This window comes from Temnothorax longispinosus, chromosome 9, assembly GCF_030848805.1.
Source record: "Temnothorax longispinosus isolate EJ_2023e chromosome 9, Tlon_JGU_v1, whole genome shotgun sequence".
In the NCBI taxonomy this organism is placed as follows: domain Eukaryota; kingdom Metazoa; phylum Arthropoda; class Insecta; order Hymenoptera; family Formicidae; genus Temnothorax; species Temnothorax longispinosus.
The window spans coordinates 20,736,961-20,761,204 of record NC_092366.1 but is presented as its reverse complement, the minus strand read 5'-3'; the positions used below and the strand labels follow the sequence as shown (position 1 = coordinate 20,761,204).

The 24,244-nt window shown below is 44.9% G+C and overlaps 2 protein-coding genes across 2 annotated transcripts in view; both read left to right on the top strand.

Moving 5' to 3' along the window:
- LOC139819054 (uncharacterized) overlaps window positions 1–24,244 on the top strand; it is a 63,031-nt gene that overhangs the window by 10,524 nt on the left and 28,263 nt on the right. The gene's annotated exons all lie outside the window — the stretch shown is intronic.
- On the top strand, window positions 9,922–14,707 carry LOC139819299 (uncharacterized). The gene is made up of 2 exons (XM_071788524.1): window positions 9,922–10,275; window positions 10,611–14,707. Exons 1-2 carry the CDS (start codon window positions 10,143–10,145, stop codon window positions 11,393–11,395), a joined length of 918 nt encoding a protein of 305 aa, XP_071644625.1. The 5' UTR covers window positions 9,922–10,142; the 3' UTR covers window positions 11,396–14,707.

Genomic DNA, 24,244 nt, shown 5'->3' with positions numbered 1-24,244 from the left:
TTTCTCCTCCGCATATGCGGAGAGTTTAAAGCCGCAATCTCGTGGTACCCTGGCGTTCATCATATTTCACGTTTATCGCGGTTTTAGATATCGCGATATTTCACGAAGATGTGTCGTGATATGATCAACATCAACGTGCTAAGAAAAGATTACTTTCGTCGCTCGATCTTTTAGGATTCCGCTACCTGTATCGTTAGGCGCGGATTCACTGCAATAAACGTACAAATAAATAATACAGTTGACGGACAATACAATACGTCAGTGTTAATTTACGTTGTTAGGCGAAAGCGTGCACGCCGAGCAACGTGGGGAACATTGTAATAGAGAAACCGAAAATTCCGAGCCCGTCGCTGCACCTCGTCGTCGTATTCGTCGCTCGCGCTGTTATCCACTCGCGTTGCGGGTATGCACCGTGCATTCTCGCTGCTATAGTATTCTAGTATTCCGCGGCGTACTCGGGGCACCCTCGGAACTACGAGGCCTACGTGACCGGCATCGAGCACCGCCGCCGCCGCGATGGTTCTCTCTCGAAAAAGAGCCGCCTTCTACTACCCACGAATCGCTAAGTATTCCGTAATTACGGAACGCCTGCAGCCGCGCGGTGATTAAAAATAAAAATAACGTTGCTGTGTTTTGCGGGGAGAACGATCGGAGCGATGTGCGATCTAATCCGTCTCTCGTTTGGACGTGAGGATGCATCTGAAAATTATTCGCTCCGACTACGTGAGCTTTTGTCGACGAAGCGACTGTATTGTATAATAAATGCTTTAAAGAATAAATTCGTTTGGTTGTAAAATTTATTTATAATTTTTTATATTTGTTCGATGATCAATCGTATAGATGATAAAAAATCGCATCACATAGATTTAAAAATTATATTTATAATCCGTAATGTTTAAAGAAGTATCGTGTGATATTCTTAAAATATATTTTACGAATTAAATTTTAAGTAATATATTTAAATTCTCTTCGATATATAATACAAATCTCCTGTTTCATCGCATGATTGTGCCAAACATTAATTTAAGTTTATAAGAGATTTCAAATCGAACGTCAGTAAATTTCGGAAAAAAAAAACCATAATTTAATAACAAAAATCAATGATTGAGAATGGAAAAGAATCAACCGATTCAATTCTCGTATAAGGAAGGATTGAAACTCACTAGAACAAAATCGCAATCGCGAAACAATGGAACGCCTCGTTCACATATACCATTCGCGGTACGTAAAATTGCGCTTTGTTCAGATCACTTTAACGATCGTAAGAAACGAGTGGGAAGTCTTCTACTGCGAAGAATCGAGCTTATCGCCGACGTTCGTCAACCTCACGATCCGAGGTAACCCGAAGCTGGAAAGCGCCGCGAGATTTATGTCATCGCGACTGGTAGCACGCGTCGTCCGCGTCGACGGACGGTGCAGCGGTGCCCCGACACCTCTGTGTCGCCGTCTTTATTCGAGCGGGGCCCGATTCTTACGCGAGCCGAGAGGGGCGCCGCGTATCTCGGCGCGGCGATAAGCGCGTTATCGGCGCACCGGCTACGACGGAGCGTCGCTCGGCGACGCCGAGGGCGAGGGCGCGGTATCGGTATCGACACGCGAGGACAACGTGAAGCTCCCCCCCGCGTCCCTCGCAGAGAGCCCAAGCCAAGCCAAGCCGAGCCGGACCGGACGGCCGCCGATCGATAGAAAAGTTTCGCGTGTACGGAGCTTCTCGCTCTCTCACGCGAGCCGCCGCCGCGCCGCGCCGTGCAGTCGCGAGTGTGCACGCGAATGTATGCGAAATTTGTCCGACGTAGCGGGACAAAAACGCTCTACCTGGTTGCACACGAATGTTCTCTGCATTTCTCTCGCCTCCTAAAATTATTCAGCGCGGATACACTGAATTGAGGTTTAAACTCGACAAAAAACGCGTTTCGAAGGAAGATATCTATATAAAAAGTTGTAAGCGTGGAGAAGTAAATTTTTTTCCTACGACGTAATATTTTGCTAGCCAGAATTAATAATAGAATTCTAATAATAGCGTTTTTAATTTTAAACCTTAATGGTGAAATAAGTGAATTAGAACATAATCTCGTGATTTGCTGATGTCTCGAAAATAGTTTTATTTCTTAATTCATATAGCTTATCAAGATAAAGTTTATCGAGGTATTATCATTTAATTAATTGATATATGAATTTTTCTCTCAAAATCTTATAGAAATCGACAAGGTTTTAAATATTCATAGAAACTTTTTGTCCATTCTTAAATTGTAAATTTTTGTGTGCGTGAGAATAAATATAAATACAAGATAAATATAAATTCACTCGAGACAGCCTGGATATTTTTTTATGTAGACTATACAAAATCTACGCAGGAAATGCATTTGTTAATTGCGCATCTCCGTGGAAAGGCCCAAAAGTAAGGGAGGAAACGAAACGATACGATCTCACGAACGAATGTACCGCAATGATATAAATATTTATTTGCGTGGCATAGAAGCTCTTGCGATTTCGCGCACGAAATATTCGTCGTCGTCCATATCACGTTTCTCAGCGATAAAACGTCGACGCGATGTGTCACCGCACTGCACACTAGTAGTATTACTAGCGCGATACTATATCGCCGAATTGGCAAATAACTTTGCCCCTTACAACTGCTCGAGTATCTTCGCAATTCATGTCGCTGCCACGTAATTGAAAATCGCGTCTCTCGCGCTATTCGTCCGCACAACTTGCTGACTTGCCTCTAAAATTTGATTTTAAATCAAGAACGATTCGTTTCATCGAGAGGACGTTTGCGTGAACGTAAGTTTCTCGTGGGGATCACTCACGTGTGTATATTTTCTCGCGATTCTCTCACTTTTTTCTGACATCATAATATGAGTGTTCTCATGTGCGAATTTACCTTGGACTTACAAGGATCGGCCTCGTATCGTTCTCACAAATCGTTCTTAAATATTCAAACAGATGCAGCTTTGGAAACTTCCTTAGTAACTATTTCAAGAATCACTTGATCTGAGAAGCTTTCGTACGAACGTGCGCGTGTATATAGGACAGGAAATAGTTAAAACATTGAGATTCTCAGTCAACAATGCTCTCTGAAAGAGGGCACTACAATAATATGCGTAATAAGAGACAGGGCCCTCGAGACGTGTGCTCACGGAAAGACACGTATAATGCGAGGTGCCGGCATAGTGCGCGAGTTGCAGCGGTGCAGAAGAACACGCTGACCTTGAATCCTTCCTTTACGTCGTGGCCGCTGAGGACGAACGGCGAGAATCGGTGCAGAAAGAGAGAGAAAGAAAGAGGGAGAGACTTGCTCGGGCACAATGAGCTCCCTTCGCGTATTAAAACGAGAGTCCGTCCGCAGGAACGCGCGGAACCGAACACGGTAGAACTGCCATGTCGTTGGAATTAAATTGATGTCATTGTAGCAGCTCGCAAAGCGAGCGAAATATTGTCCGTCGAGGTCGTTGGATGAAAAATGCCGCCGTACGTTACTTCTCTAGTTAAAAATATATATCTAGTTTTATTGTAGATTATTTTATATCGGGATGCTATTTTATTTGGAAATTGACTTATTTTTTTATGTCTTTGCTGCTATATCAAATGTTGATGTCGGAAAAGTGAATTATCTTTCCGCACTTTATATACAGCCAGACGAAATTTAACTGCAGCGATATGCCGCAGCTTTTATAGACTGTTAGCATAGTTGCGATATAGAGGATGAATCATTTATGCAATAAAATCGCAAAAAACTAGCGCATTGAAATCGCGACGAACTGGTGCAAGGTACTTTTATCTCGATCTCGTTTGCGTTTTAAATGAAGCAGAATGGTAAATTGCTACTATAAGCGTGCATTACATAAGTCTCATTAGACATAAACACGTTGTTTAATGCAAGAATCCGCCTCACCTCGTGATATTTCTATATCACTTTTTACATCTCACAATGTTGTGTATCTTGCGTTAAGAAACCCTCCATAAATAAAGTAACCTTGCATTCAAGTAACATAATTGAATTTCGCACGTAATGACGGAGTACGTGTTAGATTATGCAAAGTGTACGCCATGAAATGCACGACTTTATGCTATTTAGAGACGTTTGTTTTCTCGAGACGACAATAAAATTATCCTTTTTTTTCCCTCCCGTCTGCAATTGATCTTTCTTATAAAAAGTGCTGAAAGGAGAAATAATTGATTATCTTCAAAATAATAATCTTTAATAGAAAATAAGCAGAGACAATAGATACGTCCGTTTTTTGGATATTGATCAGCGTGTCTCTCGCACGTGTGCGGACGTCGAAATCGAAAGGTGGCCCGATGATTTTTCGGAACAGCTGAATCGGCCCGCGACGCAAGAGGAACGGCTGGCCCGGCCGAAATGAGCAGCGGCTATGATTTGAAACGATAACATCTTACTTGGAAACATACTTTACTTTCGTCTAATCAGACGTGGACGAAGTGCCGGCAGCTGTTCGTAGCATCAGTATACGGGCGTTCCGCTCGTGCACGGAGACATTCGTTCTCGGAGGCACCAATTCGTTGCGATTTATGCTCGCGCACTGACTATCAACCTAGGTAGTTCTCGAAAGTGACGAAAAATTATTGTCCGTGACCGTGATAAACTAAACTTTATTTCTTCTTATATAATACGCTCGCACATGTGGCAAGAGTTCTGAATGATGTTCTAGGATTTTGTTGATTTTAAAATGCATCTTTATATTACGTTGACGAATTTATTATTTATGGTTTAAAATGTATGATTCGCGTGAATATATAGTATCTGAAATAATTGTGTAACTTGTAGATCCTGTATTCTGGGCAAATTGTTTAAAAGAAATTTTTGTTTCATTACGTTATAGATATTTTTTCTTTCCAAATCTACATCAGGTTAAATCAGATTGTTGGAAATGAGATAAACCCATTTGCGAGCTAATTCTAATCCATTATTTGAAGCGCGCCAACAGCGTCGGTCAAATTAACATCAGCTATATCCGTAAACCGTGAATAAATGATCGGATTCGTCAATTTTCCAAACACAGATCCACATACATACGTTATTCGCGGACAATAATCAAATATTGTTCGAGGATAGTCAATGGATGATAATAACGCGCCGTCCGTTGACGCTCGCGGTTCATTCCGCGATTATGCCGTGTTCTTTAAATAGGAACGTTTAATAAAATTACCATAACGCACGCTGGAAACCCGCTACCTCGTCGCTGACTCGTGCACCAAGCTAGAAATGACGACGTAGCGCGAATGCATAATCGCGTCACGTTTTCGCTGTCCCATTCTTACACGTGACTGCACAAACGGCTACGCTCTTACGTGCACGCATACGCGGGCTCGCTCGCATGCATACGCCGCATGCTTCGCGTCACGTGTCCGTGAAACGAAAAAGAATGAAGAAAAGGAAAGAAGACACCCGCTCGTTACGCTCCTTCCTCTCGGAGACGCTCGGAGACGCGCGGAAACGCTGTTGAAGGACGTTCGAGCGGGCTTTCGTCGCGGCGCGGCGCGGCGCGGCAAGAATCATCCTCTTTCTCGGCAAACCAAGATTGACAAACCAAGGATTTAAATCCTCGGCCTTCGACGCGGCCTTCCTTTCGTGGTCGAAATATAATAAAGCTGACGTTAAACCGATTTACGTATTGCTGAAATATGCGAAAAATTGTCCGAGGAAGAGGATAAAAACGTTTCGCGATTGCTCGTGGCTCTAGTCCCCGCAGTCTGTCGCGAATTTTCTTTCGCGCAGTTCGCGAACGTGCCTGCCTCACAAGTTCTCGAGTAAATACGTCGATATATCTATAAAGATAAAAATCTCGAGCCTTTTTTTTAGGCGACGCGTTATATTGAGCGAAAACGCGCGAAAGTAATTGGTGAATTACAGACGCGCACAAGAGCAGGCTCGTTCTCTATCGTCGGGCGTTAGTCATAGCTAGTAACCCACATTTATGATAGACCGCTTTTATAACGCTTTCTCGAGTAAAGGCGCCCATCTGTTGGAGCACCTGACTCGATTCACCTGCCACAGGTATGTACTTACGTACGACGCGGGCTGCCTGCCCGGCTGCCTGGCTGGCTGGCTGCTTGCCTGCCAGCCTGACCAGACGACCGCCTGGCGACGTCAGGTGTTTCAGCAGCGAGCCGCTTAACGGCACTGGGAACAAAGAATCCGGCATTCCGCATCTTTCCGAGTCCAGAAAATAAGTACTCGCGAGAATTTCGACGCGAGCGATGACTAACTCTCACCTACTACATTGCGACGGTTTTCTATTTCGAATGTATTAACAAAAGCCGAAATCGGTGACGCGCGTAATTTCTGGAGAATTTAAAGTCATAACCGGACATAGCTATGTCGACGAAAAGATTGAATTAACGAAATAAGAAACTGACTAACGATTCGGATTTAATAATCGAATTATTTCCAATCGCGCTGACGTGGATAATATATTTCTGCAATTTTACACGAAGACACTGGGACGCGTATATTACCACCGCTTCAGTTAATACCAGAGGGGGAATTCAAACGTCGGAGTAAAACGAGAGAAAATCTTGGCGGCAAACACGCTTGTCTTGATAGACTTTCCGACAGCGCATCCGCTATTGGCTTCACCCGACGTGCAAAGAATGACCGTGTCATTATGTAGCACTTTCCCACGCAACAGGAGAACATGTCGACGTATGCTATCAAAGTTCTCAGCCGAAGGGAGATACGCGAGACTGCGCAAGGTAGCGCGCCGGGCTGGGAACTTACGACCCTTTTTGCCTATAAGAAGAAGTTTTGCCTTTTAACTTTGGGACATATATTACGATGCCTAGCTCACCGGAATGGCAGGGAAAGAGATGAGGCATAAGGAGGTCTAATAATATCCTACAGCTTTCTTGGGCAGATAAGATTGCACGTCGTAAAATTAAAAAGCAAATTGTACACAGTTAAAATCTCCGGGATATCGCGAGATAATATCTATCTCAAGGTGTACCGAAACTATCGCTATTACTTTAATGACAGCCCATTTCGAGTCACTAGGAATCGATTCTTCTGGGTCCGATGGCGCAGAACCGATAAGCTAGCAACATTTCTATTCCCACGTGATGTGTGCACGTTGAAAATTTAATCTTTGAATTTTCATTCAGAAATTATTTATAAGCTCTGATATTAAAATAGTCGAAACGCTTTTTTATTTAGCTCTGCCCGTAGCTGTCACATTAAAATAGTGAAATTAAAAATAAAAATACATAGAAAAACCTGGAGGTCAATAATGCGGAATTAAATATCAGAGAGCAGTAAAAATAAGAATTTTGCGAAGCGAGGTGCTAAATAAATTCGCAAACGTTTCGACATTACGTTACTGATTCACATATTAAAAGAATCGACATCGGGATTGCGATCTCCCGTTACGATTTTGCATTGTAAGCTCCTTACGACAAGCAAAGACGGACGACTCGCGGTGTCGAGTGCGCAACGAGCGAAGAAATTAAAAGTGCAAGTGAGAGGCGAGCTCGCGAAAGGCCCGTTCGTGCGGCGAGACATTTAGTTGGGACGGGGTCCAAGGATCGCGTGTAATATCCGCGACACACGCGACCGCGAAACGCACGGCGCGGGACACGCGACATCGCGTTCCCGCCGGGTTTCGTTTCGTTTCGTTTCGTTTCGTTCCGTTCGCCACCCCGCGTTCCCGCAAGCCCGTCACGCCATCCCGCCATTAAGGCGGACCGGTGCAATATGCACTTTAGGACGTCGGTCTCGGAGGCGCGAGCTTGGCCGGCCCGATCGACTCGACCCGAAAGTCAAACGGCGAAAATAACAAAAAACAAGCAAGGTGCAACGTCCACCTTTAGCGAGCGGCCGCTTTCGCCGCTTTTTGAGAGTCGCGCGGTGCCACGAAGCCGACGACGTGCACTCGTCGACGAATGCGACTAGATTAGGCCGAGCCTCCCTTCCGTCTAAGGCGCGTAGATTCTACCTGGCGCTGTTCTCGAGTGGAATATATGTATAAGATTGGTTTGAAACCTCGCGCGACATCATGTGTATATATACGTTTATAAAATTATAATATTTACAATTTTCAAAAGATTGCCGTTTTGGTGAAATTGTTGTAATAGTTATTGAAGAGGCTAACAGAAATTACAATAAAATTTGTGCGTTAAGAATATTGTTTCAAAAAATAATTGTTGCAGAGGCTTTAAATAATTGCAAATGATTAATTATGCGGACAACGAATGAAATAAGAATTAAATTATTCATGGTTGTTCTGCCGTTACCCGATGTGTTTTTTAGTTTTTTTAAAGTTCTTAGCTGTACTCGTACAAAACTCGATTAATTACGAATTACGGTGCTCCTGACATGAATCGCAGACGGTGTACCCGTTTTATCATATTCTAACGAAAAAACAATGCGAGAAAAGTACAATATAATCGCACAAGGGACTGTTGTATCCGGTCGACATAATATTTCGCGAATGAGCATAATAAGGATGAGCATAATTTCGAACGGCAGAAATTTTTGATAGAAATTTTTAACATCTGCTGTATGCGCGGACGTCGAGAGAATTTGACAACACACATAAGAAATTATTTAATTACGATTGCATTTATTGATTAAGTGGCTTGTGACGCCGCTCCATCCACTCGTTTTATACCCTCGATATTTCGTTAATATAATCGAAAAATTTGAAAATTGCAGTTGGCAGTTTTGCCTCGATACCGTGTGATACTCGGCGACTAACGAATCAAATTAACGGCTAATTAAAATGCAAGAGGCTGCCCGAAATCCAGTATTACACGCACGTGCGTCATACATTTCGAACAAATAAATTTCGTAGAATTCACATATTATTGATGAATTCGCCATGGCTTTCTATTAATTAAAACGCGAATCGGTAACTAGTGTACACCGCGTGCGCACTCGATTGCATAAAGAATATATATGCCAGGCAAATTAGATTTAAATTGATGAAAAATTCGGAATGTGAGGTTGTGACCGAACTCTTTGCTTTCGGTTGCAAGGTACAGTCGAATTCAAGAGGTACGTTACATAAATAATTAACAACCATAAATGTGCAATAATTTACAAAATTCCCGGCTTCTTCAATTTTTTACTGAAAATAAAATTAGATCGCGCGAAATATCTTCTTCGATAAGTCGTCGCCTCGTTTATGAATCGTTAATTAGAATTTAATTTAATCGCGCATGGTAAAACGAACGCCAACTGTTCGTAAGGGGCCACGTTCTCTCTTGGTGTTTATCGCAATTGCGTCTCAAAAAAACAATAACACGACGACGCAGAACGCTCGCGTCACTATATACCTTCGAGTCTTCTCGCGAATGACAGCACGGTGACTGTGTCTAAGCATTGAACGAGCGCTAGAAAACAAATATGCATGCGGCGAACGTGCTATCCTTGACATTTATTATTCCTTAAATCAATTTTGATAAATTGGTTATTGCTGCACATTTCGCGTTTCGTTTCGCGGGCTCGTTAGCTTCAAAGATGACTCATGTCCATTTCTATCAACGCAAGTTAATTTTAATCTTGGTTTACCTTACCTGTCTTCTTTTTCTAGTTCTAAGAGTTAGAAAAAGATAGAAAGTAAGTTAAACCGTGATTAAAGTTAATCTACATTGGTAGAAATGGGCATCAGACACTTAATTAAGATAATTTCGCCAATAATTGAGAATATCTTATATGCCAAAGCTATATGATTTATACATTATAACGCGCAAAAATATTCCATTTTACCTCTATTTTTCGATACTTTGTATTAACTTCTGATATCTATATTAGCACTTGTTCTATTATAAAAAAAATGTTCCCTGAAATGAATGATTAAAAGGAAAGAGAATAAATTAGGATTATTCATCATAAGCGTTAGATCGCTTGTGCAAAATAAATAAATTCATCCGTCATTAGTCCGTGCCAGTTGGTGGTGCCGGACTTTGCACGTCCGTGCCAGTCCGTATCAGGCCGCGGCGAATCGCTACAAAGGGGCTTTCCGACTAGTGGCGATACCGATGTCAGTAACGTCCGTTCCGTGAACCGGCGCGGATGATGTGATTCGTACTGCTACGTTTAATCGTGTTTGGCTTTTGGAATCGACGCGCAGCGAAGAGATCGAAGAAATACGTACCGCGTAAACTTATCGGTTTAATCTCCGATGGATGACGAGATGCTTATCGAGTGCGTGCGAAAGCACGCAGAGCTGTACGACGTTTCCGAAAAGAGATACATCGATGGGGTTCACAAGCAACGCGTATGGAAAGAGATATCGCAGTGCCTCGGGCATTCAGGTAAATTATCGATTACGCTTTGTACCATCTCTCGCATTAGGACGCCGTGTTACACGCTGGAAGCGCATGGAAATTAGTTTCGGATTTAGTAACAAGTTATGCGTCCACTTAATTCCGGATGTTAATAGTAGCTAACTTTCTATTATTCATCTATGTGCAATTAGTCGAGACTGTAATTCATTTCGATGTAAATTGAGTGGAGAAGCGAAGCTTAAACGCGCATTTAATTAAGAAATTTAAGAGCGAAATTGCTGTGAAAGGCAAGATCGAAAGATCCTCGAGATAGCAACAATGTTACACATAATAATCCGAGAATACATTGTTGCTCGATTCAGCGATAACGTGCAAGACGCGATGGAACAACATCAGGGACAACTACCGGAAATCCCTGAAGAAACGAGTCACGAGAAGCGGACTGACCGGACAGCCCAGGAACATGAGATACAAATACGAGGACCAGTTAACCTTCCTGCTGCCATTCATAAGGGAGAGAGACCCCAATCACTCGGATTCTATTAAGGAAAGTGATGAGGTGCCGGCGGCGGAAGAGACGCCGCCGATGAAGCGCGATGACATTTGCGATTTGCAAACGAAGCCGGCCGCCAATCCCAAAGTGACTGAGGACGAGACGAACATCAGGTCGCACGGCGAGGAACCGACGGCGAGGAACGAAGAGCCCAGACAAGAAGTCGAGGATGACTTAAGATTGGTTATCCCCAGGATTGAATTAACGACCTCGAATTATCCCGCAAAGAGCAACGATCTCAAGCTCCAGGCCGCGTCGTCCCAGTCTCACTCCGTGGACGCTTTCCTGGCCAGCATCGCGCCGACTCTGAAGTCACTGAGTCCCTATTACCTGAACATCACCAAGACCAAGATATTCGCGATCGTGCAGGACGTAGAAATTACCCAAATCCTAAATCGGGAGATGCGGCAGGAGCTGCGGGATAAGTGGCAGGATCGGCAGGGTCGGCAGGAGTGGGAGGTGGAGCTGGAGCGACGACACTCGGAGCGGGACCAGGCAAAAAGGAAGCGGGCGATCAGCAGCCCGAATGAGTCCAGCACGAGTTCGTCCAGTCCGAAGCACGTGTCGCCGCCGACGTACGACTTTGTCCTATAGATTGTCCCCAGTTTCCCCCTTATATTAACGACGTAAATTGATCGCGATGGATTTCTTTCTTCAAACGAATTTCAGATTTTTGTAGCTCGCGATTCGTACGAGATTCGCAAATAGCATTGACATCAGGCAGATTCGTCGAGTTCGCGTTCGTTGTTTAACATTCGTGCCGACTCGCCAGTGAAGCGGTTTTTCGACAAAATCGAAGGGCGCGAATCAACAAAGTGTCAATTCGCCTTGTTCGCATACAGAGCTACATATATGTAGAAACGACGAACCTCGAATCGCAAACAATACGAAAGGATCCATCGCGAACAACGAATTTCTGCAAATCTATTATGAATCGTACATATCGCTAGTTTCAGATGAAGCAAAACGTAACAAAAAGTCAACGATAATTATCGTCACGATAAAAAAAACTTCTTTTTGTACTGGAAACAAACATTTTTTGCGTATAATTTCACTATATCAGTAATAAAATGTTACATTCTGTAACAATATAGTAATAGATTCTTTCCAAAGGACAATTCGATAAAGTTCTTTAAGCATTTTAATATCAGATTAAAATTTTTAAAATTCTGTTTTTTGTCTATAAATTTTAATTCGCGAAAAAGACATACATTTCTCTTGACGTATGTCACGAAGAAGAGATGCACTTGATATCTCATACTCGACATCGTAAAACACAGCCGGCAGAGACGGATAGGGGACTTGAAGGCTGGCCTGAATTTGATCTCGGAGAAATCGAGAGACGGTACATTGGTGAATCGTGGAGAGTGCATCGATGATGAGACGCAGACGAGCGCGGAGAAGAGAGGCATTTGATAGGCATGTGACATGGCATACGATCAATATATACGACAAAACCGTTCAAAGGAGTGTCGACGGTTCTCTCAGCGCAGATAAAGGCCGTACAATGGAAAAGAAAAGGAAAAAGGATTATAGGAAACAAACAAAGTCTGTATACACCATGGAAGACCAGTTGTAAAAAACGTCGGCGAATAGTCACGATCTTATTTGCGAAATGCTTCACGAGTTCGTAAAAGCCGTGCACGAACGGCCTATAATAGCGAACGAATTGTTAAGCAGTAACGGTTTATGGACGATCATTGCGATAGATACGAGATACATGCGATGCAACATGGAAACGTGACTCAGAAATGTTTCTGAGTCATCTTACATATTACGCAGCGAATGAGGAGGAAGTAATTTTTTCGCAAATGACAATTATCTCAGATATGAAAATGTATAACAAAATGTTTAGGGAGTTTATGAAAATTAATGGTTGCATATATCTTTACATTATTAAAAATTAATATAATAACGTAGAAGAAATATATGTTTAGGAATAAATTTTATTTTGTATGTACTTGCGCATTATTAAAAATTCGGCCGCTTGTTCTCAGTTCTTATCTATTAAAAGTGACGACCATGCTTAATGTCAAATTAAGGGACTCGTTGGGCCATAACTTAACCGCGCTGGACGCGTGTCACGAACGCATCTGCATCTGCGCGTATATTGTGAGCCACGCAGATGCATTGTTTCGTTCGTAGAATCCGGAGGCGCTGTCGGACGTAGATTGCCTAATATTTCCAAAATTCGCCGGCGGCAACGGCCACACACACGCGGACAGTGTCATCGCGTGCGTAAATAACAACCATGCGTGCTCGACGCCCTGTTCCGCGTATGAGGTGTCCCAAAGGCGCCGGATGCTCTTTCAATCGCAATTCGGAGACGAGTTTAAGAGATTGGTTTACCCTCGATAAAAATTCGACGCAAGACTGTCGTTTCGTTCTCCTGATAAATATCTTGAGTACAAGTTGGGTAAGAAATGAGACTCTGTCATTAATTTATGCGAGCTTGATCTTAACCATGAGCCTTTAATTTAAACCTCTTGTTAATTTTTAAAATTTTCTCAAATTTCTTAAATGTTATTCTTAAATTTTCAGTTGTCAGTAATTGTTTATGCAATTTCTCATGAAATCCCTCATCGAAGGAAAATCGAAATTTGTCGATTTATGTGATACTCTGGACACCCGGTATAGCGCGCGTTGCCCTTCCCCTGTTCCCCTCTCGTGGTCCGACTGGGTCCGACTACCGCTCCTCTCTCGCAACCAGTATTAACGTGGTCTCTCGCTCTCTCTCTTTTGTGGCTCAACTTGCAGCGCGTGACGTCACGACCGCGTACGAGAAAGCGAGAGAGCGACGCAACCGAGGCTCGACAAAGCCGAGTTACACGAGGAAGGAACGCACGCGAGACGTCTGCGCAGATCCAACTTGCAATGCTGGATACACGTGGGAGCCGGCCGTTCAATCGCAAACGTTTCTCGCTCGTTTTCTTCCATCATGATCGAGAATGTAACACGATTATATACTACAGAAGTCAACAAAAATGCTTTTTTAGTTCCGTCATTAGCGGTTTTATAAAGAATTAATTCTCATACAAATATTTAACGAATAATATCGGTGTATAAGTATTTGTACACATATGAAAATTCACTTTAGAGATACCGACAAGCAGCAGACCGGGATAGTCTCCGAGTGTCATTAGAGTCGTTTACTTTTCCTTAAACAAACTTAACAATACAATCTAACCCAAAGAGTGCCATTAGCTTCGTCGTTATCTATCGATTCTGGCAACTTCTATGTCTTCTATTATCATTAAAAGCCTTTCGGCAGGTGTACAAATCGCCTCGGCAAATAAAGGGCCCATCTGAATCCAGGCCTGAAGAAAGGTTCCTCCCCGTCGTTCACCCTCTCGCGTCCCCCTCCCCCTTTCCCCTCCTTCTCTTCCCGCACCGCGCATCTCTCTCGCTCGGCCTGTTTACAAACACGCGTAAACTCGGCCGAATATATGACATCACCGCGCAAGCTCGCGCAGCACCGGAAGAAGGGCAACGGCGACGGCGAAGGCGGCGACGGCGACGTTGACGACGAAAGAGCCGCTCTCGCGGCTGCTATCGATCCGCGAGAGAGCGACCCCGGCCACCGTACTTTCGTTTTCTCACGTTTCGCGACTCTCCGCAATGAACACGCGACCCCGGCACGCACGCACGCAGTGCCTTAATCCGGGAGACAAAAATATCGCAGCCGGCTGCACGGAAATATTCCGTAGTTTCCTCTCGAGATAATTTAATTCGCGCCCATTAATTTTCACGTCTTTTCACGTTGGCTTTCTCTCTCCTCTTCGCGTAAACCGTCAGAGGAAACCCGCTGTTTTTCACTCTAGCGTTTCACACGCGGAAACGCACGAAATAATAAACGCGTGCGGAGAAGTATTTGAAACAAAATTAACCCGGGAACGGGCACTGACGTGATATTTACATCCCAGTATCGAAACAATTTTTGTTCGCTTCCTTCATTTTTTAAATATTTTTTTAGCTTCTTACTTTTTTCTCTTTCTCTCAGAAAATGTTGAATAAATCTATATACATATTATCCTCAAACTAAAATTGTAGAATAATAAAAAATATGCAGTATGCAATCAATAATAATGACTTTTAATTGGGGTGTAAAAATCACCCCCAGGTGACTAATTATGCAAAAAAAAAGATCATGCACCCGTTCCCGGATTAAGAGTAACTCTGATATAGTTAAAGTTATTTCTGACATTGCAAAGTGATTGTCGAGAGTTACACGCGGATAGGCAAGACAAATCGGCGTGACCTCGTATCACAGCCGTACAAATTTACGAACGCGAGATAAGATCCCCGCGGCTATCAACAGCTCGAGGCTTCGTGGCGTTGAGATGTCAATAGGCGCGCGAGCCGGCCGAAAGCGTGTCACGAGAGCGCGGCGCGGGGTTTTAACATTAACGCGTAGCACACGTAGTACGCGATGGTAGCGCACTATTATCGTCACGCTCGTCACCGCGCTCGTCACGTATTACGGTCCGTGACTAGTAACGAGTAGAGCACGCTGCGTGACGTCACCGTTATCAGCGGGCCGGTCGAATTAGGTCGAACGCGCCCGGGCCTGTCGGTTCTTCTCATCTTTTTTTTTCCCCCCGATCGGCGGGTCGTTCGACGGGTCGATTTAAATTTTAAAGGATGCGCACGCCCGACGACCATCAGAACGAGTCTCGCTCGTCACGCCGGCCATTACCATCACAATGGCGAGCGGCGCCGTTTTCGTTCGGCAAATTCGAAAATTGCCGTCGCGAATTCGCGCGCGGCCTTTGTGTGCCGCGACGTGCCTATTAACGAGGTGACGGCTAAAGGGCGAATCGCGCGCCGGCAGTCTGCGGCTTGATTAATCCTGGTTAGCGACCCATTGCTCTCTTCCCTTTATAGCAGCAATATAGGCGGGGAGACGCTGCGCCACGCAGCGCGTATATGTTGTCGCTGTTCGCGAAATAAAGATGTAATAACAAATGCTCTTGTTCTCCTACGAGCACACGATTTATGTTTTTGCGACGGAACAGCGATGAAGCCGATGCTTCGGGAGAACGTCCGATTATTAATACTCTTTCAAACGCAATTGTAAGAGGTAACTTCCTTGAAGGGTATCGCACTATTGTGCGAAGTTTACGGAAGACTATTTTTTTAGGTAGCAAGTTTTCATAATATATGGCGTGAAGATATTAAGTAGCTGATTTGGCAACCGACTCTTACTTAACAATGGCTTAAATAGTTCATAAACAGCTAGGTTTCGAAGAGTCTTTTTCAGTACCTAAAAAAAGCACGATGAAGATTTACGATCTTTAACCCATAATCGTGCAGCGATTTTTAAGCATGTGCACTTTCGTTTCTTCATTTTTTTTCTTCGTCTTACTTATTTGAAAAAAAGAGTTAGGTCAGTTAGGACCTAAAATCGAGAAAAAAAAGATATATCTTTACCGTTCATCTTTTTTCTTAAAGTCAATAAAATAATCCTGTTTCCTTTCAAGTGACGCTAGGCAAAATGGGCCGACGTTATTGAAAAGGAAACCGACAGGCACTTGTTGGGAATCGTAAATTTTGCGACTCTATCTCAGGCAGCAAGATTTCCGGAAGGTTTAAAAAGCGCCTAATGTCGAGTAAGGGTCGCTTTCAAGCTGCGTATTCTTTAACCGCAGGTATACGTGTACATACTTCAACCATTACTAATCGTACAACTGGCGTGAAGTAGTAAAAGTTGAAACGCTGCGAAACACTACAGTTATCTATACCCGTTTGAAGCCCAACGATCTATAGCTGGCTTTTTAAGATTAGTTTGGATTTTATCTTTCTTTATCGCTAAAACTACTGACGATTACTTTCTACTATTTAAGTGTACGATAAGTATATCTTTGAAGAAAGAGATAAAGGAGGAAAGTGTATTAAATATATACCATTGTAAATCTGAGTAATTTAAAAAGTGAATTACAAATCGATCATTCGGACTGCTTCGATAGTATTAAACTTAGAATATTACGTGATAAAGCGTAAGTTGATTAAGAATTTCTTTTCAATCGCGAATCCCGATATTACGGTTACGTACACTAGCGGCTGAAATTAAGAGTGACAATGTAATTAAAATCGACGGCCGACATTGGAGAAGGAATCGATCTTAAGAGGAGTTTCTTGTCGCTCTTCCTGCAGCGGTTCTTTTACTACTTTACGCTACGTTATGGTAGTTATTGAATCACCGATGACTAAAGTGTGCATATCTATATATACCTGAAAAAAATCCCCGGAGATTTATAAGGCGATTCTTGTATCAATGCAATAATAGACATTCCTAAACTATAAACAACAATGAGTCCAGAAAAGTATGAAACTACCTCAAGATAAAAGAGTAGTAGAATTTTCGACTCTTTTAGGTCAAGAACACGAGAATACTAATGTAAGAATAACATACAAAAAATAATACCGTAACAATAACAACAACAGAAAATTCAGAGCATTGGGGAGAGAAACAGAGGCGCAGGTGCGCTCGGTGTGCGCGAGCCTTAATTCGCGGTGGTCGGAGCGGGAAACGTCGGCGGTAAGAAAGGAACGAAAGGGAGAGAGAGAGAGAAAGAGAGACGCGCAGGACGCGCTCCGTAAAAGCGCGGTGCGCGACGACGGCTTCTATTTCGGAGCCGGCCGTTACTCCGCGGCGATTTCGCAAACGCGCGAGCGAGCGAGCGGGCGACCGAGGCGGGCGTGAACGAACGGAACGGATGAACGAGCGAGCGAGCGAGCGAGCGGCCACGATACGCGCGCGATATCCCTCGCGAACCGATACGGGGCCAAGGACACGGTCGAAGGCCAATATTCATGAAATGACACGCCGTCGGAGCGGATCAGCGCGCGTCGTCCTCCCTCCCCCTCGCTCCCGTCGCTCCCTTTTCCCGCGGGGCGAGGGGAGAACGAGGGAGGATTCGAAAGTGCGAGAGAAACAAAGGATGAGGCGGGAGGGCGAGGCGGGCGAAGGAAGAAACGGAGATTAGCGGGAAAAAAAAATAAAGGAAGCGAGAGAGAACCGGGTTCGCGGAAACCCGAGCGTTCTACCTGAAAAGGTACACGAACCCCCCCTATTCTTCCGTCGGCCCTCACCCCCGTCCCCTCGCCCCGACAGAAATAACCTAACGCAACCTCGGGTCAATATCGCAACGGGGACCCTTGAGGCACGTCGACGTTTTCCGTGCGGTTAGTAGCCCGTCCGCGTCGCCCGCTTTTCCGCGGGAAAGTTAGTAGCGTTCGTCGCGCGCGCGCGCGCGCGCGCGCGGCGCGGATTGATTTTCTCCGACCGACCGACCGGCGGGGATCGTGTGACGTGACAGAACGATATTATCCGCTCCCAGCTACCTGGCGGCCGCCGCATTTCCACAATCGGCGGAAGAGGCTGCTGGCGTCGTCCTTACGTTTTTTTTTTTTTACGCGAGCGAGCGAGCGTAAAGCCCGATTCAGACGGATCTTTTTCCCCTTTTTTTCCCCTTCTCGCTGATTTCCTTACTCCCTCGCTCTCTCTCCCTCTCTCTCGAATCGTATTCGACGCGAATCGATTCGGAGTTCGGATATCACGATCGTATATTTATAGTCCGGTATGACTGTTCCGACTGTCGAGACTCTGCGACTATAATATCGTCTCCACGCGACGCAATCATTAATTTTTGATTTACTTAATTAAGACGGAATTCGACGATTTAATTTTCGAGGTCTCGATCCTTTGTATAGATCATAATCTCATTATCTGTCTCCTTGTTTGTTACTGGTAGGCTTTCATAACGGCAACATTGTTGGGCCTTACTTTTTGCGCGTACTTTTCTGACTCTTACATTTTATCTACCTTGAATCTCCTTGCAGTTTTCAGAAATGTTATACACATTGCAATAAAGATATTATTATATTATAATTTAGATGTAAGAGTGGCGAAGTCTCTTCTCTAACTTTTCATGTCGTTACACATTGGCCGTTAATGTACAGCAGTAAATATGCGACGCGAGTGTGGATCAAAAGATGTTCTAGATAAACAGAGTTGGAGTAAACTGATATTCGTGTACATCTTCGGGGGGCCTCGGATATACGGGCCAAGGATACTGCCCTCGGGTGTGTATCTTCGCGCGAAACTATTCGTTTGTCGCAGCCAAAACGGATTCCCCGGTTCTCAGGTGACGACGCGAGCATTCCCGTAAAAATACGCGCCGATGCAGTCTGAATCGCGACTTAAATCCTGTACGTTACGTTACGTCGCGGTTGTATCGAGTAGGTGGAATCCGCTTGGAGTCACGCTCGTCATCATGCGTGCGTGCGTGAGTGCGTGCGTGCATGCTCGCGTACGTGCGTGCACGCGTGCGTGACGAAAGGAATGCCAGCGGAAATCACGACGGCGGGTCCAGAAGAAACCAGACGTCCCGAATTTCCGGCGAGAGAGAGAGAGAGAGAGAGAGAGGGGCCCGGCGTGTGCGCGCGCGTGCTCCCTCGCTCGCTCGCTCGAGCCGACAACGTCGGCCCGCGCGGCGTTGCCAGACCCCGTCGAGATGACGTCACGAGACATACGACTCTGGGGCGAGCACGTAAAGCGGCGAGCTGGCCGAAGCCTGAGTTACACGCGAGAAAGTACAACGATCCCTTTGTTGCGGGACGTGATAACGAAAGCGTCAACAAAATTATGGGCGCGACAGAGTTGGAATAAAATGAACTGAAAATATTCAGTTGTTATTTATCGTTTATGTTATTTTTTACACGCATTTTATCCTTTTTAAAAACCTTCGCGTACTTTTTCGCGCAAGAATAAAGAAGATTCCTCCGCTCTCTTCTCTTATAAATATGTATTTTCTTTGTTTTTTTAACGAAGAATATAAATCACGGTCCGCGCGAGAAATTTATTAAAATTGATTGCGGTTCTTTCTCGACGCGAGGTATAAACACGGTTGTTTTGTGTACCGTCCTCTGGCCAAGCGATGACGCAATTTCCCTCAGGCACAAATGGCACAATTTAAACCGTCGCGCGACGACGGATATACACCGCTAACGGCTATCTGACTTTTCTGCAAATAACGCGAGCAGTTTTCTGACATCTTATCGGTCATGCGACACACGCGTTCGCATCTCTCACCCCCCCGTCGGGGGTTTCCATCGATTTAAAGAGCTCGGTCGCAAATAACCGATACGAGGTGTATTCCTTACGTCACGTGTCATCGATAACGCGTTCGCCGTTTTCTCAACGGCGATTAAGCTCGTCGTCCTATCTCACCTGCCGTTGCTTTACGGGATGAAGGAGGAAGGAGAGATCGTCATTAAAAACCCAACGCATTCATTGTTTTATCGCGGCATTTAACGTTCTCCTATCGTTCGTTGATACCAAAAATTCCACTGTCGTATCAGAAAACAGAGAAATATGCGAACGAGATAACGATAATGATTCGACAGATTTTCTATCGTAACGTGACGGTAAATTTTTTAACACCGTTAATTTGGCATGACATTAGAACGCGTCGCGTGGAGCGCCTAATTGATATAATTACGGAGAACGTTCGATGCGCGCCCCGTGCGCCGAGATAGACGGGGTGAAAACTTGGGTTGGCCCTGGGAGTTAAAAACGAGCGCGGGCGAGAGCGCGATTACGTAATAATCACGTGGGTTTCGATCGCGCGGCATCGGTCGGCCGGATACGGCCGCTTCGCGAATTCAAGGTGTCGAATCGATTCGCCCCGTCGGCGGAAATTCTCGCCGCGTCTGATTCGCGTAAGTATGAGCGAATCGATGGAACGAGGGCGACACGCGATCACGTTTCCGTCCGCCCGCGCCGCGTTGGTTTGCCTCACGCTCGGCACTTCGGCTCCGCGTCTCTCGCTCTCATCGGTGTGAAATCTTCCGCTGGCAGATCGTTATCGAAGCCGGCTGTGATAACGGTGGAGAAAGAGGGAGAGAAACGCGGCCTTTTCGTTGGGAATAGGGTCGAGATAAAGTAATCGGCGTATACGTTACGTCCTGCCGTATCGCGCGCGGTAGCGCGAAGAAAACGATACGCACGGATATCACGGTCTCTGACGCGTGCTTCTTTTAAATAACGCCTCGAACCTCGATAAGGCCGAGGGCAGGGGATACCGTTTTCATGGTTGTTTCGCGTTTGAAACGCCAGATTACGTATTATTTAACAGTTATTTGTGTAACAAGTGCTGTAAGATGGAAATTGGACGTGCGGAGTGGACGCACGAGTCGGAGGCTTCCAATTTTCAACTTAACACACGTGTTACACACCCTATTTTATGTTGCAAGTGCGTGGAAAGTGGTCTATCACGCACGCGTAGCGTGCGTAATGGGCCACTTTCCATGCACGTGTGACATAAACAGTATTTCCGAACGTCGCGTCGCGTCGCGACGAAAGCGTGATGGTTAAGCGATAAGTACATCCTGCGCGAGCTCTTATCACTGTCTTTTATCGCTCAGACGCGTAATCTCTTATTCGCAGCTCGGATTCTATTTAAGAAATTACGAAAGCAATATCTTGTTCTCCCTCACTGTGACGTAACCGAACGCAGTTGCATCACAGAGAGATCTGTGTATACCCGCGGCGAGTCGTATAAAGGTCTGTCACAGCGGGACGACTGTATTTCGCGACGCGAAATCGTTGAAAGATTCATTGACGAATTTTTAATACCGCCGCGAAAGACGGCGCGCGCTCGATTTCGTTCCCAAGTCTGTCGCGCAATAAAATTAGAAGCCAGACGACTTATTCGATTTACAGCTGCGCTCGTCGAACGTCGAGACGGCCGCAGTGATTCTCACATCAGCGCGTCCCCCGGCTGGAAGTTTATTTTGCAACGCGACGTAAAGCTGTCCCCGGATCGACCGATCTGACAATGAGAGAAAATAATAAATCCGTCCGATCCGTCGCAATAATGAATGTGGGAAAAGTTCGTGGTTTGCGCAACGCGAGGCGGAAGGAATATCCGAGGTTTTTGTGTCGTTCTTGTGCAAAGAGAGCGGAGGATCATTTCAGAGATAGACGACAGTATTAAAATACAGTATGAAATTACGCCGAGCCCGTGCCACGTTGTCTAATCCAGAACGTAGATTCATCTCAACCTATAAAACTGCTTTCCCCGATATTCGCCCTTTTCGTCTGCTCCTTTTCTTTCTGCAGCTAAAAAAAACCTTTGACCTTTTCACGAAAGTTACCTGATTCGTATCGAACAAAGATTGAAAACGGAGGAAAATATGATGATCGATGGGTATACTTCTGGTTGCAATTTTTGCAAATGATGATGAATAGGAATAAAACGGAAATGTATATCCCCGTGTGGTGATCTTCTTGGAAGTCGGGCACAAGGGCACTCTCGTGCCGGTTTATGTGGAAGACGCTGATAATATTCACTTGTGCGCGCGGCGATGTTTTATTACGCCAGCACTGATTCGCGGAGAGGACGGCCGTCCTCGGTCAATCGGCGAACTGTCTCCGTTATCTCCGTCGTCGGCGCGGTGTATATTCTTGGTCGCGATAAATAATGTTTGGCGCATTACGCCCTGCACCGTAATATACAGGCGGCACGTGGCCGAGTTATCCCAGAGGTCAGGCCAAATTTATCAATCGCCTCCGTTCGATTTACTCGTCGCGGCCGCGTGTTTGCGGTCTCGCTGCGGGAGCCCTCGATACGGCTTTCGCAGCCTCGTTATCGGTCCTCCGAGAGAAAGAGCGAGAGAGAGAAAGATGAGACCCCCGATTAAGTACGAGCCATATGATAACGTCGAAATCGCGGTGGGATCGCGCGGTGGGATAACCGTCCAGACAAATCGCTCGTTTACTTATGCTTACGCTTATGCGGATATTACTCACTTTTTTTTCACGAGTACAAGAATTTATTATCTGTATATTACCTCACGTAATTTTCGAGCGTTATCTTTTATTGTTACCTTTTATTATTACGTAACGCTTATCAGTTATCTGGTAGACGCGCTTACATCTCGCAGACGATCGCGGTTTTCCTCGACCGCTGATTTCCTCGATTTAATCTACAATCTACACACACTATTTTTTCAAGAGGGGGAGATATATATATCCGAGGCAGGCAAGAAACGTTTTGTTTACCCGGATCCGAGGCGGAGATGGCGACGAATGGGCACTGATAAGCCGACTCGTCTAATTATACCCTCTCCTTGCCCCCGCCATGGTCGAGGTTAGGAGATCGTCCCTCGCTCTTCCGAGAGGGGAGGGTTCACGTTACAATCTCGTGCTGTACTGTACGCTATGATGTCAGATTGATGTCATTCGCTGAGCGACCCGGCAAGAGAGAAAGAAAGAGAGAAAGAGAGAGAGAGGAAGCGCAGACTGCACGCAGCAGCCGCGACAGTCAACGTTCACCAAATTGCTCCTGACGTCAGTGCTGCGCTCGTTTCTTTCTTCTTCCTCTCTTTTTTTTTCCTTTGCACGCACGCTGACACTGCTGACAGATCGTCGACGTGCCGCTCGACATAATCGACGTCTCGTTAACGAACGTATGTACCACCACGCCGTTGCGCGAGCGTCATTAATGAGCGTGTAATAATTCCAGATATGATGCAAACTGCCGCGCGTTATCGGCGCGGTGTTACGCAAATAGCCGAGATATAAACATAAATCTCGCATCATTCACTCGGCCCCGAGAGACGGCTTATTTCAGCGCGATTTTTCGCGACTCTTTAGTGTGTGTAGCGGCAACAGCGATTACGAAATTCCCGAGTTATATAAATCGTTATCAGGTCCCAGCCAGACGAGATATCCCGCCGACGACGACGAAAACATTCGAGAAAAAGTGACGATAGCTAAAAATTCAGCTCGAACTTTGTCGATTCACCTTTCTGATTACGTTTTATTATTGTGTCACTCGCTTAAAATAAATTTATTTATCGATGTAAATTGATCTCATTAACGCCTGGATACGCTATAATTATCACTGAACTGTACCGTTTCTTCAGACGTGATCGGTATTCAGTTTCTCGGACGTTTAAAAATTTACACGTGCAATTCTCAATACTGATTTATTCGACCTGAAAGGATGACGCACAGCGTGTGTGTGTCGTTTCGTTTCGACACGACACCGGCGATAATGCACCTACACCTCGGTGGTTCCTATCGACCGTTATCACCGGTCGCGTTATCACAAAAAAAAGAAGCGATAAAATAACGCGCCATTCGTGTCGACTCAGCGGCTGCGACGATAGTAAATGATCATTGTTTATGCCACAGAGATTAGAGGGGATGGGCCGCGGAGAGTCGACTGCAACGAAAAATACAAGTTTCTCGCCGGTTTTTCACGTATAATACAAGTTCGCGGGACGATTTATTTTTAACTTGAAAATCTTGCGAATTGAATTAAAAATTATTTCGAGGAATTTAATGGAATAATTATAAATAATACGTGCAAATGATACACAGATACATAGAGATAGATATTATTTGTAATACGCATTATACAAATAATACGT

Bases quoted from the DNA above. Each gene is read 5' to 3' on its own strand.
- LOC139819299 (XM_071788524.1), top strand. From the start codon at position 10,143: ATGGATGACGAGATGCTTATCGAGTGCGTGCGAAAGCACGCAGAGCTG. The intron at 10,276-10,610 runs GTAAATTATCGA...TGCTCGATTCAG, and splicing joins GCAGTGCCTCGGGCATTCAG to CGATAACGTGCAAGACGCGA.